The 18,933-nt window shown below is 52.5% G+C and overlaps 1 protein-coding gene across 1 annotated transcript in view; it reads right to left on the reverse strand.

Annotated features, from left to right (window-relative positions):
* Nucleotides 1-609: 609 nt before the first annotated feature.
* LOC140208684 (NACHT, LRR and PYD domains-containing protein 3-like) overlaps nt 610-18,933 on the reverse strand; it is a 47,108-nt gene continuing 28,784 nt past the window's right edge. The window contains exons 6-9 of the mRNA XM_072277545.1: nt 2,435-4,172; nt 1,901-1,987; nt 1,578-1,745; nt 610-1,447 (exon numbers count right to left, since the gene is read on the reverse strand). Coding sequence (XP_072133646.1) covers nt 1,360-1,447; nt 1,578-1,745; nt 1,901-1,987; nt 2,435-4,172 — 2,081 coding nt within the window. The 3' untranslated portion in view covers nt 610-1,359. The remainder of the gene's footprint in view (nt 1,448-1,577; nt 1,746-1,900; nt 1,988-2,434; nt 4,173-18,933) is intronic.

Consider the following 18,933-nt stretch of genomic DNA (forward strand, 5'->3'; position numbering starts at 1 on the left):
TGGGAGCTACGCAGTTAGCAGCCGCCAACAAACCCAGCCCAAACCGGCAGTAAAACTCCACACCGAGTTTCCACACCAGCGCCGTCACTCACTCGGTTGTCCAAGAGACTTTTAGAGCCACCTCCAAAGTATTCCACGAACTTTATCCAGTAGTTTTGCCTCGATTTCTCCCAGCTCAGTCAGCACAGCTCCTCTCTGTGTCTGACCCTGGGAGTGTGTGATGGGACGGTGTGGTGGGAGATTCACTCTGTGTTTGAACCCGGGAGTGTGTGATGGGACAGTCAGGTCCCCAGACATATTTATTTATTATTTCCTTTTTTTCTCCCTCTGTCCCTCTGACTATCCGCTTTGCCCATCCTCTGGGTTTCCCCCTCCTCCCCCTTTTCCTTCTCCCTGGGCCTCCTGTCCCATGATTCTCTCATATCCCCTTTGCCAATGAACTGTGCAGCTCTTGGCTCCATCCCTCCCCCTCCTGCCTTCTCCTATCATTTCGGATTTCCCCGTCCCCCTCCCACTTTCAAATCCTTACTTACTCTTCCTTCAGTTAGTCCTGACGAAGGGTCTCGGCCTGAAACGTCGACTGTACCTCTTCCTAGAGATGCTGCCTGGCCTGCTGCGTTCACCAGCAACTTTGATGTGTGTTGCTTATTATCAAAGTTCTTATTTGTCACCATATACTACCCCGAGATTCATTTTATTGCAGTCATTTACAGGACAATAAATCAATATAGCAGAATTTATGAAAAACTATACAAAAACAACGACTAACCAACAAGCAACGTGCAAAGGAAGGGAAATTTGTGCAAATAAAATATTAAATAATAATGACATGAGTTGTAAATTATTTGAAAGTGAGTCCGTAGGTTGTGGAATCAGTTCAGAGATGATGTGAGTGAAGTTATCCACGCCGGTGTCTCAGAAAAAACCCCGCCATCATCGGGCCCTTCCTGTCTGTGTAATTCCCCGGCATGAAACGTAAAAGTTGCCCGTGAACGCAGCAGGCCAGCCAGCATTACGTACTCCCGGGATAATCCCACCCCGGGACACCGGTGTCCCAGACTGAGCCCCGGCCCCCGGGCTCTTCCTGTCTGTGTCATTCCCGGGGTCTCGAACCCGCACATCCGGCAGAAGCAGCGCCGCTGGACAGGAGGCGGAAATATGTCATCACGGGAGACCAGCGAACGACGCACAGCGCGAGCCTGAAGCTAGTTCCGTTAAAAACGGTTGGGAATTAAACCTGGCGCGTGGCCATTAAAGGTAAGGGGAAGTGGGGGGCGGGGCGGGGGGTTAAAGGGGAGGGCGGGGAATCGGCCAAAATGTCCCCATCCCGCGGGCGGGGATGTTCACACATTCAGATGTTCACACGGTCACTCTCAGTCCGGGTCTGGGTCCCTGCAGAGATCTCAGTTCCTTCTCCCCGGTCTCACTGAACAGATTGTACCGCAGCCTGAAACAGATGGGAGAATAAAGATGAAATAAACAGATTACACAACAGTGTCAGTCACAGACAAATATCACCAGAAAACCCGCGGATCCGCTGATATTTTATCACATTGAACATTAACACAAACACTCACTCGATCCACTCCAGACTCAGGAGGGTCAGTATGAGGCGGCGGAGAGCGGGGACAGATCGGTCTGTCAGCGAGTTTAATCCCAGGTTCAGCTCCGTCAGTGATGGGTTTGTACTGAGAGCGGAGACGAGATCCTCGACACCAGAATCTGTGAGACCGACATCCCCCAGCCTGGAGATGAGAGAGAGTGAGGGTGAAGGACACAGAGAGACAGGAGACGGTACAAATCCCCAGTGTTTATCAGTAACACAATTACTGATCACATTAATGTTCAGTGTCAGACACCCAGCGACTGTAAACACAATCGCCCACAGTCTGGTACTTACCACAGTGTCTGTATTTTACACTCCGGGTTCCTCAGAGCCGCAGACAGCAGTTTCACTCCTGAATCGCCCAGTTTATTATCACTCAGTCTAAACACAAACAGACAAACTGATGAACAAAGAGATTCAAACCGTGGGTCTGAGGGAATTTCTCTCACTCGGATATTTCAGGAAACATTAAACCCTTCAGTAAATCACTGATCGGATTTCCCATCACTGTCAATGTCCCTCACTGCCCAGCTCCAGGGTATTCACCGAATGTCAGTAATTTAGTCTGTCGGTGTGACCCTGTAAACTCCACATATTCTGTCTCATTCCCCGATGGTTAGAAACGTGTTCCTGATGTGAGAGGGTCGGGAGGGGCAGGGATGAAGGAGGAAGGGGGATGGGGAAGAGAGATCCCACAGGAGGAAGGGTGATGGCATTTGTCACAATTCTTCACAATCGTATTTATCACACTTTTACCCAAATCCCTTTACATTGAAACAACACAATGGGACAGTTTCACAGCTCACAGTGAAAGATAAATCAAGTTACCCCAACTCCTGGCACTTGTGCAGCCCGGGTCCCAGCCGCTGGATTCCTTCACAGTGAATGTGGCAGTTCTCCAGGTCGAGGTATTTTATTGTATCACAGTGTCCGATGACATGAGACAGGACCGCGCAGTCAATCGGGGTCAGTGTCATTCTACTGAATGAAAGTGTTTCCACAGATCCCAGTGCGGCCCGAGCCAGTCCACGATTCTGAGACTCAAACAGGTAGTGCAATGTGTTCAGGAGGCTCCTTTTACCAGCTTCACTCCATGTGTTTGCACTCTGGCGTTTAACCTCCTCCTTCACCCAGTCAATCACCCGGCAGGTTGTTTGATGAGAAAATGGGCCCAGAAACTCCTCCAGGCCCCGAGCTGTCATTGGGTTGGAGAGACCAGCAACAAAACGGAGAAATACCTCAAATCGCCCATCTGTCGTGCTGTGGGCTTCAGTGAGGAATCTCAGAATATCCCCGGGATGTGGATTCAGGAATTGTGCGACTGCAGCTACAAACTCTTGGATGGTGAGGTGTGGGAATGTGTACACCACGCTCCGGGCAGAATCCTCTCTCTCCAAAAGCTCCATCAGGAACCCGGACAGGAACTGGGAAGGCTGCAGATTGTATTTGATCAAATCTCCATCTGTAAATACAATCTTCTTCTCAGCCACTCCTCTGAAGGCCATCTGACCAACCCTGAGTAACACATCACGGGGGTTCTCAATCTCACGGCCGTGGTTTTTCAGGATGTTGTAAATATAGTAGGAATACAGTTGGGTGATGGTCTTGGGAACTCGCTGCGGGTCCCTGACTCTTTGTGTGAAGAAGGGGCCCAGTGCCAGAGCGAGGATCCAGCAGTAGGAGGGGTTGTAGCTCATGGTGTACAGAATCTCGTTCTCCTTCACGTGTTTGAAAACAGCTGCTGCCACTGTCTGATCTTCAAAATGCCTGATGAAATATTCCTTCCGTTCCTCACCAACAAATCCCAGGATTTCAGCCCAGACACTGATCTTCGCCTTTTCCAGTAAATGTAACGCAGTGGGGCGGGTGGTCACCAGCACTGAACACCCTGGGAGCAGCTTGCCCTGGATTAAACTGTACACAATGTCAGACACCTTGCACTTGAATTCAGGATCTGTGCATGTGGACCGAGGTTGTGTGTCTCTCTGACTGTCAGCAAAATCAATTTTGTCATTGAATTCATCCAAACCATCAAATATAAACAGCAATCCCTCTGGGTTCTTCCAGACCTCTCTCAGGATATTCCCAAAGTAAGGATACTGATCCAGAATCAGTTCCTTCAGGTTTATTCTGCAGTTAATAGAGTTTAAATCCCGGAATTTGAAACTGAAGACAAACTGGAATTGTTGGAATATTTTCCCTATGGCCCAGTCATAAACAATCTTTTGTACCATCGTTGTTTTCCCAATCCCTGGCACTCCGGCCACTGCGGCCGAACGCCCAGATTTGGATTTACTCCGGGAAAAGCTGCTCTGGAACAACTGATCTGTCCGGAGTTTCTCCAGCTCTCTGCGGAGATGTTCCTCTCTCCACTCCTCGTGGTCTCTGCCTCTTGCCAGCAGCTCATGTTCCACCAGTCTCCGATCTCGGACAGTAGAAATGACCGTGAGCTCAGCGTATCGATCAACCAGCTGGAAAACCTTCACCTTCTCCCTCATCAGGATCGTGTTCACTCTCAGTGTTTCAGTTTGTACCCGCAGAGTCTCCTTGTGTTTCTGTTGAACATCTTCCATGGGAACAGACAGTGAACAAACTGTTAGATGCCTCAACTCAGAGCTCAGTATTTAAGTGCAGAAGAGTTAGCTCAAAGCTATTGCATTAATTGGGGTCTCACAGTGTGTCAGGAACCTTTTGGGGCCTGTGGGGTCTCACAGTGTGTCAGGTCCCTCTCAGGGGTGTGTGGGGTCTTACAGTGTGTCAGGACCCTCTCAGGGTTGTTTGAGGGATCATAGTGTGTCAGGACCCACAGCGTGTCAGTGTTTCATCAGAGTATCAGGTCCCTGTCAGAGGTGTGTGGGGTCTCACGGTGTGTCAGAGCACTATAAGGGACGTGTGGGGTCCCACTGTTTGTCAGGACCCTTTCAGGAACGTGTAGGGTCTCACAGTGTGTCAGGACACTGTCAGGGACTTGTGGGGTCTCACAGTGTGTCAGGACAATGTCACGAGTGTGTGGAATCTCACAGTGTGTCAGGACCCTGTCAGGGACGTCTGTGCTCTCACAGTGTTTCGGGAACATGCCAGGGGTGCTTTAGGATACTGACAGTGGTGAGTTGTGCCTCACACTGTTGAAGGACCCTGTCAGGAGCGGGTGGGTTCTCACAGTGTGTCCGGACCTTGTCAGGGTGTGTGGGATCTCACAGTGTGTAAGGACTCTGTCAGGTGTGTGCGGGGTGTCACAGTGTGTCAGGACGCTGTCAGGGGCGTCTGTGGTCTTGCAGTATTTCAGGACATTGTCAGGGGTGTTTTAGGACACTGACAGTGGTGTGTGGAGTCTCACACTGCGCCAGGACCCTGTTAGGGGTGTTTGGGGTCTCACAGTGTGTCAGGACCTTGTCAGGAGTGCGTGGTGTCTCTTAGTGTGTCAGAACGCTGTCAAGGGCGTGTGGGGTGTCACAGTGTGTCAGTATCCTGTCAGGAGTGTGTGGTGTCTCACAGTGTGTCAGGTCCCTGTCAGAAATGTGCAGGGTCTCACAGTGCATCACGAACCTGTCTGGGACGTGTAGGGTCTTGCAGTGTGTCAGGACCCTGTCAGGAGTGTGTGGGATCTCACAGTGTGTCAGTGTTGTGTGTGGTCTCACAGTGTGTCAGGACCATGTCAGGGGTGTGTGGAGTCTCACAGTGTGTCTGGGGCTTGTCAGGGGTGTGTGGGGTCTGACAGTGTGTCAGGACCCTCTCATGGACGTGTGGGATCTCACAGGGTGTCAGGATCATGCTCGGAGTGTTTGGGGTCTCACACTGGGTAAGGACACTGCCAGGCGTATGTGCGGTCTCGCAGTGCGTTAGGAGCTTGTCATGGATGTTTGTCGTCTCACAGTGTGTCAGGAACCTCTCAGGGGCGTGTGGTGTCTCACAGTGTGTCAGGAACCTGACAGGGCCGTGTGGGGTGTCACAGTGTGCCAGGGCACTCTCAGGAGTGTGTGGGGACTCACAGTGCGTCAGGTCCCTGTCAGGGGTGTCCGGGGCTTCACAGTGCGTCAGAACCCTGACAGGGACTTAGGGGTTTCACATGGTGTGAGGCTGCTGCCAGGGGTGTATGGGTTCTAACAGTGTGTCAGGATCCTGTCAGGGACGTGTGGGGTCTCACAGTGTGTCAGGACCATGTCAAGGACGTGTGGGGTCTCACAGTCTGTCAGGAACTTGTCAGGGACGTGTGGGGTCTCAACAGTGTGTTATGTCCCTGTCAGGGGTGTGTGGGGTCTCACTCTGTGTCAGGACCATGTCACGGATGTGTGGGGTCTCGCAGTGCGTCAGGACCATGTCATGGATGTGTGTCATCTCACAGTGTGTCAGGAACCTGTCAAGGGCATGTAGCGTCTCACAGTGTGTCAGGAACCTGTCAGGGACGTGTGGGATGTCACAGTGTGCCAGGACACTGTCAGGAGAGTGTGGGGTCTCTCAGTGTGTTTGGTCCCTGTCAGGGTTGTCCGGGGTCGCACAGGGTGTCAGGACACAGTCAGGGACATGTTGTGTCTCACAGTGTGAAAGGACCCTGTCAGGGACGTGTTGGGTCTCACTGTGTGTAAGGACCCTGACAGGGGCGTGTTGAGTTTCACATTGTGTCAGGACACTGTCAAGGGTGATTTAGGACACTGACAGCAGTGTGTGATGTCTCTCTGTGTGTCAGGACCCTGTCAGGAGTGTATGGGGTGTCATAGTGTGTCAGGGGTCTCTGTGGTCTCACAGCGTGTCAGGGCCCTGTCAGGGAAGTGTGGGGTCTCACAGTGTGTCTAGACCTCATCAGGGGTGTGTGTGGTCTCACAGTGTGTCAGGACCCTCTCAGTGATGTGAGGGGTCTCACAGTGAGTCAGGACACTGCCAGGTGTATGTGGGGTGTCACAGTGCGTCAGGAACCTGTCATAGCTGTGTGTCGTCTCACCGTGTGTCAGGAACCACTCAGGGGCGTGTGGGGTCTCACAGTGTGTCAGGAACCTGTCAGGGACCTGTTGGGTGTCAAAGTGTGTCAGGACACTGTCTGGAGTGTGTGGGGTCTCACAGTGTGTCAAGATGCTTTCAGAAGTGTGTGGTGTCTCACAGTATGTCAGGTCCCTTTCAGACGTGTGCAGGGTCTCACAGTGCGTCAGGACGGGGTGTGTGGGGTCTCACAGTGCGTCAGGACCCTGTCCGGGGTGTGTGGGGTCTCACGGTGCGTCAGGACCCTGGCAGGGGTGTGTGGGGTCTCACAGTGTGTCAGGACCCTCTCATGGGTGTGTGGGATCTCACAGTGTGTCAGGTCCCTGCCAGGAATGTTTGTGGTCTCACATTGGGTCAGGACCCTGTCAGGCATGTGTGGTGTCTCACAGTGTTTCAGGAACCTGTCAGGGACGTGTGGGGTCTCACAGCGTCCTAGGTCCTTGTCAGGGACGTGTGGGGTCTCACAGTGTGTCAGGACACTGCCATGTGTATGTGGGGTCTCTCAGTGCGTCAAGACCCTGTCATGGCTGTGTGTCGTCTCACCGTGTGTCAGGAACCTGTCAGTGGCGTGTGGGATGTCACAGTGTGTCAGGACACTGTCATGGATGTGTGGGGTCTCACAGTGTGTCATTACCCTGTCAATGACCTGTGGGGTCTCACAGTGTGTCAGGACCCTGTCAGGGGAGTGTGAGGTATCGCAGTGAGTCAGGACCATGCCAGGTGTGTGTGGGGTCTCACAGTGTGTCAGGACATTGTCAGGTGTGTGTGGAGTCTCACAGTGTGTCAGGGCCCTGTCAGGGACGTGTGCGTTCTCAGTGTTTTAGGACCCTGTCAGGGGTGTTTTAGGACACTGTCAGCGGTGTGTGGGTTTTCACAGTGTTTCAGTATCCTGTCAGGGATATGGGGTCTCAAAGTGTGTCGGTCCCTTAACAGGGGTGTGTGTGGTCTCACAGAGTATCAGGACCCTGTCTGACGTGTGCAGGGCCTCACAGTGTGTCAGAAACCTGTCAGCAACATGTGGGCTGTCAAAGTGTGTCAGGACCCTGTCAGAGGTGTGCGGGGTCTCACAGTGTGTCAGGACCCTGTCAGGGGTGTGTGGGGTCTCACAGTGTGTCAGGACCCTGTCAGGTGTGTGTCTGGTTTCGCTGTGTGTCAGGAACCTGTGAGTGGTATGTGTGTCGTCTCACCGTGTGTCAGGAACCTGTCAGGGACGTGTGGGTCTCACTCTGTGTCAGGACCATGTCATGGATGTGTGGGGTCTCACAGTGTGCCAGGACACTGCCAGGTGTATGTGCGGTCTCACAGTGCGTCAGGAGCCTGTCATGGATGTGTGTCATCTCACAGTGTGTCAGGAACCTGTAAGGGGCATGTGGCGTCTCACAGTGTGTCAGGAACCTGTCAGGGACGTGTGGGATGTCACAGTGTGCCAGGACACTGTCAGGAGAGTGTGGGGCCTTTCAGTGTGTCAGGTCCCTGTCAAGGACTTCTGGGTTTTCATATTGTGTGAGGACACTGTCAGGGGTCTGCGGGGTCTCACGGTGTGTCAGGATCCTGTCAGGAGTGTGTGGGGTCTGACTGTGTGTCAGGAACTTGTCAGTTGTATGTGGGTTCGGGCAGTATGTCAGGAACATATCAGGGGTGTGTGGGGTCTCTCACTGTGTCAGGACCTTGTCAGGTGTGTGTGAGGTCTCAGTGTGTCGGGACCCTGTCATGGATGTCCAGGGTCTCACAGTGTGTCAAGACCCTATCACGGACGTGTGGGGTCTCACAGTGTGTCAAGACCCTATCAGGGGTGTGTGGGGTCTCACAGTGTGTCAGGACCCTGTTAGACGTTTGCAGAGTCTCGCTGTGTGTCAGGACCCTGTCAGACGTTTGCAGGGTCTCACTGTGTGTCAGGACCCTGTCAGGTGTGTGTGATGTCTCACAGTCTGTCAGGAACCTGTGAGTGGTGTGTGTGGGATCTCAGACTGTCAGAGAATTCTGGGGTTTCACATTGTGTCAGGACGCTGTCAGGGGTGTGCGGGGTCTCACAGTGTGTCAGGTCCCTGTCAGACGTGTGCAGGCTCTCACAGTGTGTCACAACCCTGTCAGGAGTGTGTGGGGTCTCATAGTGGTCAGGGGTGTCTGTGGTCTCACAGTGTGTCAGGGTCCTGTCCGGGAAGTGTGGGGTCTCACAGTGAATCTGGACCAGTTCAGGGGTGTGTGGAGTCTCACAGTGTGTCAGGGCCCTGTCCGGGAAGTGTGGGGTCTCACAGTGAATCTGGACCAGTTCAGGGGTGTGTGGAGTCTCACAGTGTGTCAGGACCCTCTCAGGAGTGTTTGGGGTATCACATTGTGTCAGAACCCTGTCAGGTGTGTGTGGTGTCTTACAGTGTTTCAGGAACCCGTCAGGGACGTGTGGGGTCTCACAGTGTGTTAGGTCCTTGTCAGGGACGTGTGGGGTCTCACAGTGAGTCAGGACACTGCCAGGTGTATCTGGGGTGTCACAGTGCGTCAGGACCCTGTCATGGCTGTGTGTCGTCTCACCGTGTATCAGGAACCACTCAGGGGCGTGTGGGGTCTCACAGCGTGTCAGGAACCTGTCAGGGACCTGTGGGATGTCACAGTATGTCAGGACACTGTCTGGAGTGTGTTTGATCTCACACTGTGTCAGGAACCTGTCAGGGACCTGTGGGGTGTCACAGTGTGTCAGGACACTGCCTGGAGTGTTTTTGGTCTCACAGTGTGTCAGAAACCTGTCAGAGACCTGTGGTATGTCACCGTGTGTCAGGGCCCTGTCAGGTGTGTGTGGTGTCTCACAGTGTTTCAGGAACCTGTGAGGGACGTGTGGGATCTCACAGTGTGCTAGGTCCTTGTCAGGGACGTGTGGGGTCTCACAGTGTGCTAGGTCCTTGTCAGGGACGTGTGGGGTCTCACAGTGTGTTAGGTCCTTGTCAGGGATGTGTGGGATCTCACAGTGTGCTAGGTCCATGTCAGGGACATGTGGGGTCTCACAGTGTGCTAGGTCCTTGTCAGGGACGTGTGGGGTCTCACAGTGTGTTAGGTCCTTGTCAGGGATGTGTGGGGTCTCACAGTGTGTTAGGTCCTTGTCAGGGACGTGTGGGGTCTCACAGTGAGTCAGGACACTGCCAGGTGTATGCGGGGTGTCACAGTGCGTCAGGACCCTTTCATGGCTATGTGTTGTCTCACCGTGTGTCAGGAACCTGTCAGGTGCGTGTGGGGTCTCACAGTGTGTCAGGAAGCAGTCAGGGATATGTGGGGTGTCACAGTGTGTCAGGATCTGTCAGGAGTGTGTGGGTTCTCACAGTGTGTCAGGTCCCTGTCAGCGACGTGTTGGGTTTTACAGTGTGTACGGACCCTGTCAGGAACTTGTCGGGTTTCACATTGTGTCAGGACACGGTCAGGGGTGATTTAGGACACTGAACGGGATGTGTGGGTCTCACAGTGTGTCAGGACCCTGTCAGGTGTGTGTGGGGTCTCACAGTCTGTCAGGACCCTGTCAGGTGTGTGTGTGGTTTCACTGTGTGACAGGACCTTGTCATGGATGTGTAGTGTCTCACTGTGTGTCAGGGCCTTGTCAGGGGTGTGTGGGTCTCACAGTGTGTCAGAGCCCTTTCAGGGACGTGTGCTGTCTCACAGTGTTATAGGACCGTGTCAGGGGTGTTTTAGAACACTATCGGCGATGTGTGGGGTCTGAAGGTGTTTCAGTATGCTGTCAGGGATATAGAAACATAGAAACATAGAAAATAGGTGCAGGAGTAGGCCATTCGGCCCTTCGAACCTGCACCGCCATTTATTATGATCATGGCTGATCATCCAACTCAGAACACCGCCCCAGCCTTCCCTCCATACCCCCTGACCCCCGTAGCCACAAGGGCCATATCTAACTCCCTCTTAAATATAGCCAATGAACTGGCCTCAACTGTTTCCTGTGACAGAGAATTCCACAGATTCACCACTCTCTGAGTGAAGAAGTTTCTCCTAATCTCGGTCCTAAAAGTCTTCCCCTCTATCCTCAAACTGTGGCCCCTCGTTCTGGACTTCCCCAACATCGGGAACAATCTTCCTGCATCTAGCCTGTCCAATCCCTTTAGGATTTTATACGTTTCAATCAGATCCCCCCTCAATCTTCTAAATTCCAACGAGTACAAGCCCAGTTCATCCAGTCTTTCTTCATATGAAAGTCCTGCCATCCCAGGAATCAATCTGGTGAACCTTCTTTGTACTCCCTCTATGGCAAGGATGTCTTTCCTCAGATTAGGGGACCAAAACTGCACACAATACTCCAGGTGTGGTCTCACCAAGGCCTTGTACAACTGCAGTAGTACCTCCCTGCTCCTGTACTCGAATCCTCTCGCTATAAATGCCAGCATACCATTCGCCTTTTTCACCGCCTGCTGTACCTGCATGCCCACTTTCAATGACTGGTGTATAATGACACCCAGGTCTCGTTGCACCTCCTCTTTTCCTAATCGGCCACCATTCAGATAATAATCTGTTTTCCTATTTTTGCCACCAAAGTGGATAACTTCACATTTATCCACATTAAATTGCATCTGCCATGAATTTGCCCACTCACCCAACCTATCCAAGTCACCCTGCATCCTCTTAGCATCCTCCTCACAGCTAACACTGCCACCCAGCTTCGTGTCATTCGCAAACTTGGAGATGCTGCATTTAATTCCCTCATCCAAGTCATTAATATATATTGTAAACAACTGGGGTCCCAGCACTGAGCCTTGCGGTACCCCACTAGTCACCGCCTGCCATTCTGAAAAGGTCCCGTTTATTCCCACTCTTTGCTTCCTGTCTGCTAACCAACTCTCCATCCACACCAATACCTTACCCCCAATACCGTGTGCTTTAAGTTTGCACACTAATCTCCTTTGTGGGACCTTGTCAAAAGCCTTTTGAAAATCCAAATATACTACATCCACTGGTTCTCCCCTATCCACTCTACTAGTTACATCCTCAAAAAATTCTATGAGATTCGTCAGACATGATTTTGCTTTCACAAATCCATGCTGACTTTGTCCGATCATTTCACCGCTTTCCAAATGTGCTGTTATCACATCCTTGATAACTGACTCCAGCAGTTTCCCCACCACCGACGTTAGGCTAACCAGTCTATAATTCCCCGGTTTCTCTCTCCCTCCTTTTTTAAAAAGTGGAGTTACATTAGCCACCCTCCAATCCTCAGGAACTAGTCCAGAATCTAATGAGTTTTGAAAAATTATCACTTAATGCATCCACTATTTCTTGGGCTACTTCCTTAAGCACCCTGGGATGCAGACCATCTGGCCCTGGGGATTTATCTGCCTTCAATCCCTTCAATTTACCTAACACCACTTCCCTACTAACATGTATTTCGCTCAGTTCCTCCATCTCACTGGACCCTCTGTTCCCTACTATTTCTGGAAGATTATTTATGTCCTCCTTAGTGAAGACAGAACCAAAGTAATTATTCAATTGGTCTGCCATGTCCTTGCTCCCCATAATCAATTCACCTGTTTCTGTCTGCGGGGGACCTACATTTGTCTTTACCAGTCTCTTCCTTTTTACATATCTATAAAAGCTTTTACAGTCCGTTTTTATGTTTCCTGCCAGTTTTCTCTCATAATCTTTTTTCCCCTTCCTAATTAAGCCCTTTGTCCTCCTCTGCTGAACTCTGAATTTCTCCCAGTCCTCAGGTGAGCCACTTTCTCTGGCTAATTTGTATGCTTCTTCTTTGGAATTGATACTATCCCTAATTTCTCTTGTCAGCCATGGGTGCACTACCTTCCTTGATTTATTCTTTTGCCAAACTGGGATGAACATTTGTTGCAGTTCATCCATGCACCTTTAAATGCTTGCCATTGCATATTCACCATCAATCCTTTAAGTGTCATTTGCCAGTCTATCTTAGCTAATTCACGTCTCATACCTTCGAAGTTACCCCTCTTTAAGTTCAGAACCTTTGTTTCTGAATTAACTATGTCACTCTCCATCTTAATGAAGAATTCCACCATATTATGGTCACTCTTCCCCAAGGGGCCTCTCACGACAAGATTGCTAATTAACCCTTCCTCATTGCTCAAAACCCAGTCCAGCATAGCCTGCTCTCTAGTTGGTTCCTCGACATGTTGGTTGAAAAAACCATCCCGCATACATTCCAAGAAATCCTCTTCCTCAGCACCTTTACCAATTTGGTTCACCCAGTCTACATGGAGATTGAAGTCACCCATTATAACTGCTGTTCCTTTATTGCACACATTTCTAATTTCCTGTTTAATACCATCTCCGACCTCACTACTACTGTTAGGTGGCCTGTACACAACTCCCACCAGCGTCTTCTGCCCCTTAGTGTTACGCAGCTCTACCCATATCGATTCCACATCTTCCCGGCTTATGTCCTTCCTTTCTATTGCGTTAATCTCTTCTTTAACCAGCAACGCCACCCCACCTCCCCTTCCTTCATATCTATCCCTCCTGAATATTGAATATCCCTGAACGTTGAGCTCCCATCCCTGGTCACCCTGGAGCCATGTCTCTGTGATCCTAACTATATCATAATCATTAATAACAATCTGCACTTTCAATTCATCCACCTTATTACGAATGCTCCTTGCATTGACACACAAAGCCTTCAGGCGCTCTTTTACAACTCTCTTAGCCCTTATACAATTATGCTGAAAAGTGGCCCTTTTTATTGTTTGCCCTGGATTTGTCGGCCTGCCACTTTTACTTTTCTCCATAGTACTTTTTGTTTCTACCCTCACTTTACACCCCTCTGCCTCTCTGCACTGGTTCCCATCCCCATATGGTATCTCAAAGTGTGTAGGTCCCCTAACAGGGGTGTGTGGGGTATCACAGTGAGTGAGGACCCTGTCAGACGTGTGCTAGGTCTCACAGGGTGTCAGGAACGTGTCAGGGACGTGAGGGCTATCAAAGTGTGTCAGGACCCTGTCAGGGGTCTGTGGGTTCTGACAGGGGGTCAGGACCCTGTTAGGTGTGTGTGGGGTCTCACAGTCTGTCAGGAATCTGTCAGGGGTGCGCGGGGTCGCACAGTGTGTCAGGGCACAGTCAGGTGTGTGTCGGGTGCTACAGTGCGTCAAGACCCTGTCTGGGACGTCGGTGGATTCACAGTGCTTCAGGACACTGTCAGGTTTTATTTAGGACACTGACAGTGGTGTGTGGTGTCCCACTGTGTGTCAGGACCCAGTCAGGTATGTGTGGGGTCGCACATTGTGTCAGTACCCTAACAGGGCTGTGTGTCATCTCACCGTGTGTCAGGAACCTCTCAGGGACGTGCAGTGTCTTACAGTGTGTCAGAAACCGTCAGGGACCTGTGAGGTGTCACAGTGTGCCAGGACACTGTCAGGAGTGTGTGGGGTATCACAGCGTGTCAGAATCCTGTCAGAAGTGTGTGGTGTCTCCCAGTGTGTCAGGTCCCTGTCAGACGTGTGCAGGGTCTCACAGTGTGTCAGGACCCTGTCAGGGGTGTGTGGGGTCTCAGTGTGTCAGGACCCTCTCATGGATGTGTTGGATCTCACAGTGTGTCAGGAACCTGTCAGGGGTGTGTGGGGTCTCACAGTGTGTCAGTACCCTGTCATGTCTATGTGTCGTCTCACCGTGTGTCAGGAACCTGTCAGGGGCGTGTGGGGTCTCACAGTGTGTCAGGTCCCTCTCATGGATGTGTGGGATCTCACAGTGTGTCAGGACCCTGTCAGGGGTGTGTGGGGTCTCACAGTGTGTCAGTACCCTATCATGTCTATGTGTTGTCTCACTGTGTGTCAGGAACCTGTCAGGGGCGTGTGGGGTCTCACAGTGTGTCAGGTCCCTCTCATGGATGTGTGGGGTCTCACAGTTTGTCAGGACTCTCTCAGGTGTGCTTGGGGTCTCACAGTATGTCAGGACCCTGTCAGGTGTGTGTCGTGTCTCACGGTGTGTCAGGAACCTGTCAGGGACGGGTGGGGTCTCACAGTGTGTTAAGTCATTGTCAGGGACGTGTGGGGCGTCTCACTGTGTGTCTGGACACTGCCAGGTGTATGTGGGGTCTCGCTGTGCGTCAGGACCCCGTCATGGCTATGTGTCGTCTCACCGTGTGTCAGGAACCTATCAGGGGCGTGTGGGATCTCACAGTGTTTTAGGGCCTGTCAGGGGTGTTTTAGAACCCTGTCAGCGGTGTGTGGAATCTGACAGTGTTTCCCTATCCTGTCAGGGATATGGGGTCTCAAAGTGTGTCGGACCCCTAACAGGGGTGTGAGGGGTCTCACTGTGTGTGAGGACTCTGTCACACGGGTGCTGGGTCTCACAGTGTGTCAGGAACCTATCAGGGACATGTGGGCTATCAAAGTGTGTCAGGACCCTGTCAGGTCTGTGTGGGTTCGGACAGTGTGGCAGGACACTGTTAGGTGTGTGTGGGGTTTCACAGTCTGTCAGGAATCTGTCAGGGGTGTGCGGTGTCGCACAGTGTGTCTGGACCCTGTCATGTGTGTGTCCAGTGTTACAGTGTGTCAGGACCCTGTCAGGGTCGTCTGTGGTCTCACAGTGTTTCAGCACACTGTCAGGGGTGATTTAGGACACTGTCAGAGGTGTGTGGTGTCTCACTGTGTGTCAGGACCCTGTCAGGGATGTGTGGGGTCTCACAGTGTGTCAGTACCCTAACAGGTCTGTGCGGTTTCTCACAGTGTGCCAAGGCCCTGCCAGAAGTGTGTGGGGTCACATTGTGTGTCAGGGGTGTCTGTGGTCTCACAGTGTGTCAGGAATCTGTCAGCGAATTGTGGGGTCTCACAGTGTGTCAGGTCCCTGTCAGATGTGTGCATGGTCTCACACTGGGTCAGGACCCTGTCAAGTGAGTCTGGTGTCTCACAGTTTGTCAGGAATCTGTTAGGGACGTGTGGGGTCTCACAGTTTGTCAGGACACTCTCCGGTGTGCTTGGGGTCTCACAGTGTGTCAGAAAACGTCGGGGACCTGTGGGTTGTCACAGTGTGTCAGGACACTGTCAGGTGTGTGTGGGGTGTCACAGAGTGTCAGAATCCTGTCAGAAGTGTGTGGTGTCTCCCAATGTGTCAGGTCCCTGTCAGACGTGTGCAGGATCTCACAGAATGTCAGCACCCTGTGAGGGACGTGTGGGGTCTCACAGTGTATCAGGAACCTGTCAGGGACGTGTGGGGTGTCACAGTGTGTCAGGACACTGCCAGCTGTATGTGGGGTCTCACAGTGCGTCAGGACCCTGTCATGGCTATGTGTCGTCTCACGTGTGTCAGTAACCTGTCAGGTGCGTGTGGGGTCTCACAGTGTGTCAGGAACCAGTCAGGAACGTGTGGGCTATCACAGTTTGTCAGGATCTGTCAGGAGTGTGTGGGGTCACAGTGTGTCAGGTCCCTGTCAGGGGTGCCCGGGGTCTCACAGTGTGTCAGGACACGGTCAGGGGTGATTTCGGACACTGAACGGGATGTGTGGGTCTCACAGTGTGGCAGGTCCCTGTCAGGTGTGTCTGGGGTCTCACAGTCTGTCAGGAATCTGTCAGGGGTGCGCGGGGTCGCACAGTGCGTCAGGGCCCAGTCAGGTGTGTGTCGGGTGCGACAGTGTGTCAGGACCCTGTCTGGGACGTCGGTGGACTCACAGTGTTTCAGGACACTGTCAGGGGTGATTTAGGACACTGACAGTGGTGTGTGGTGTCCCACTGTGTGTCAGGTCCCAGTTAGGTTTGTGTGGGGTCGTACAGTGTGTCAGTACCCTAACAGGGACGTGTGGTGTCTCACAGTTTGTCAGGACAATCTCAGGTGTGCTTGGGGTCTCACAGAGTGTCAGGACACTGCCAGGTATATGTGGGGTCTCACAGTGCATCAGGACCCTGTCATGGCTGTGTGTCGTCTCACCGTGTGTCAAGAACCTCTCAGGGGCGTGTGGTGTCTCACAGTGTGTCAGAAACCGTCAGGGACCTGTGAGGTGTCATAGTGTGTCAGGACACTGTCAGGAGTGTGTGTTGTCTCCCAGTGTGTCAGGTCCCCGTCAGATGTGTGCAGGGTCTCACAGTGTGTCAGGACCCTGGCAGGGGTGTGTGGGGTCTCACAGTGTGTCAGGACCCTCTCATGGATGTGTGGGATCTCACAGTGTGTCTGGACCCTGTCAGGGGTGTGTGGGGTCTCACAGTGTGTCAGGACCCTCTCATGGTTGTGTGGGATCTCACAGTGTATCAGGTCCCTACCAGGAGTTCCTGGGGTCTCACAGTGTCTCTCGACCCCGGCAGGGGTGTGTGGGGTTTCACAGTGTGTCAGGAACTTGTCAGGGCTGTGTGGTGTCTCACCGTGTGTCAGGTCCCTGTGAGACATGTGCAGGGTCTCACATTGGGTCAGGACCCTGTCAGGTGTGTGTGGTGTCTCACAGGGTGTCAGAACCCATTAGGGACGTGTGGGGTCTCACAGTTTGTCAGGACTCTCTCAGGTGTGCCAGGGGTCTCACAGTGTGTCAGTACCCTAACAGGGCTGTGTGGTGTCTCACAGTGTGTCAGGACCCTGCCAGGAGTGTTTGGGTCTCACATTGGGTCAGGATCCTGTCAGGTGTGTGTCGTGTCTCATGGTGTGTCAGGAACCTGTCAGGGACGGGTGGGGTCTCACAGTGTGTTAGGTCATTGTCAGCGACGTGTGGGGCGTCTCACTGTGTGTCAGGACACTGCCAGGTGTATGTGGGGTTTCACTGTGCGTCAGGACCCTGTCATGGCTATGTGACGTCTCACCGTGTGTCAGGAACATGTCAGGGGCGTGTGGTGTCTCATAGTATGTCAGGAACCTGTCAGGGACGTGTGCGGTCTCACATTTTTTCAGGAACCTATCAGTGACGTGTGGCCTATCAAAGTGTGTCAGGACGCTGTCAGGGCTCTGTGGGTTCGGACAGAGTGGCAGGACACTGTTAGGTGTGTGTTGGGTTTCACAGTCTGTCAGGAATCTGTCAGGGGTGTGAGGTGTCATACAGTGTGTCAGGAATCTGTCAGGGAATTGTGGGGTCTCACAGTCTGTCAGGTCCCTGTCAGACGAGTGCATGGTCTCACATTGGGTCAGGACCCTGTCAGGTGTGTCTGGTGTCTCACAGTTTGTTAGGAATCTGTTAGGGACGTCTGGGGTCTCACAGTTTGTCAGGACACTCTCCGGTGTGCTTGGGGTCTCACAGTGTGTCAGAAAACGTCGGGAACCTGTGGGGTGTCACAGTGTGTCAGGACACTGTTAGGGGTGTGTGGGGTTTCAGAGTCTGTCAGGAATCTGTCAGGGGTGTGCGGGGTCGTACAGTGTGTCAGGACCCTGTCAGGTGCGTGTGGGTTGTTACAGTGTGTCAGGACTCTCTCAGGGACGTCTGTGGTCTCACACTGTTTCAGGACACTGTCAGGGATGACTTAGGACACTGACACTGGTGTGTGGGATCTCACAGTGTGTCTGAACCCACTCAGGGGTGTGTGGGCTCTCACAGTGTGTCAGGACCCTCTCATGGATGTGTGGGATGCCACAGTGTGTGAGGACCCTGCCAGGAATGTTTGGGGTCTCACATTGGGTCTAGACCCTGTCAAGTGTGTGTGGTGTCTCACAGTGTGTCAGGAACCTGATAGGGACGTGTTGGGTCTCAAAGTTTGCCGAGACTCTCTCAGGTGTGCTTGGGGTCTCACAGTGTGTCAGAAAACTGCCAGGTATATGTGGGGTCTCACAGTGCGTCAGGGCCCTGTCATGGCTGTGTGTCGTCTCACTGTGTGTCCGGAACCTCTCAGGGGCGTGTGGTATCTCACAGTTTGTCAGGACACTGTCAGGAGTGTATGAGGTATCACAGCGTGTCAGAATCCTGTCAGAAGTGTGTGGTGTCTCACAGTGCATCAGGACCCTGTCAGGGGTGTGTGGTGTCTCACAGTGCATCAGGACACTGTGAGGGACGTGTGGGGTCTCTCAATGTGTCTGGACCCTGTCAGCGGTGTGTGGGGTCTCACAGTGTGTCAGGGCCCTCTCATGGATGTGTGGTATCTCACAGTGTGTCAGGACCCTGTCAGGCGTGTGTGGTGTCTCACAGTGTGTCCAGAACCTGTCAATGACGTGTGGGGTGTCACAGTGTGTTAAGTCCTTATCAGGGATGTGTGGGGTTTCACATTGGGTCAGGTCCCTGTCAGGGGTGTGTGGGGTCTCACAGTGTGTCAGGTCCCTGTCAGGGGTGTCCGGGGTCTCACAGTGTGTCAGGACCCTGTCAACGACGTGTTGGGTTTTACACTGTGTAAAGACCCTGTCAGGGACTTGTCAGGTTTCACATTGTGTCAGGGCACGGTTAGGGTGTGTGGGTTCTGACAGTGTGTCAGGACACTGTTAGGTGTGTGTGGGGTCTCACAGTCTGTCAGGAATCT

The sequence above is a fragment of the Mobula birostris genome, chromosome 13, assembly GCF_030028105.1.
Source record: "Mobula birostris isolate sMobBir1 chromosome 13, sMobBir1.hap1, whole genome shotgun sequence".
NCBI classification, from domain to species: domain Eukaryota; kingdom Metazoa; phylum Chordata; class Chondrichthyes; order Myliobatiformes; family Myliobatidae; genus Mobula; species Mobula birostris.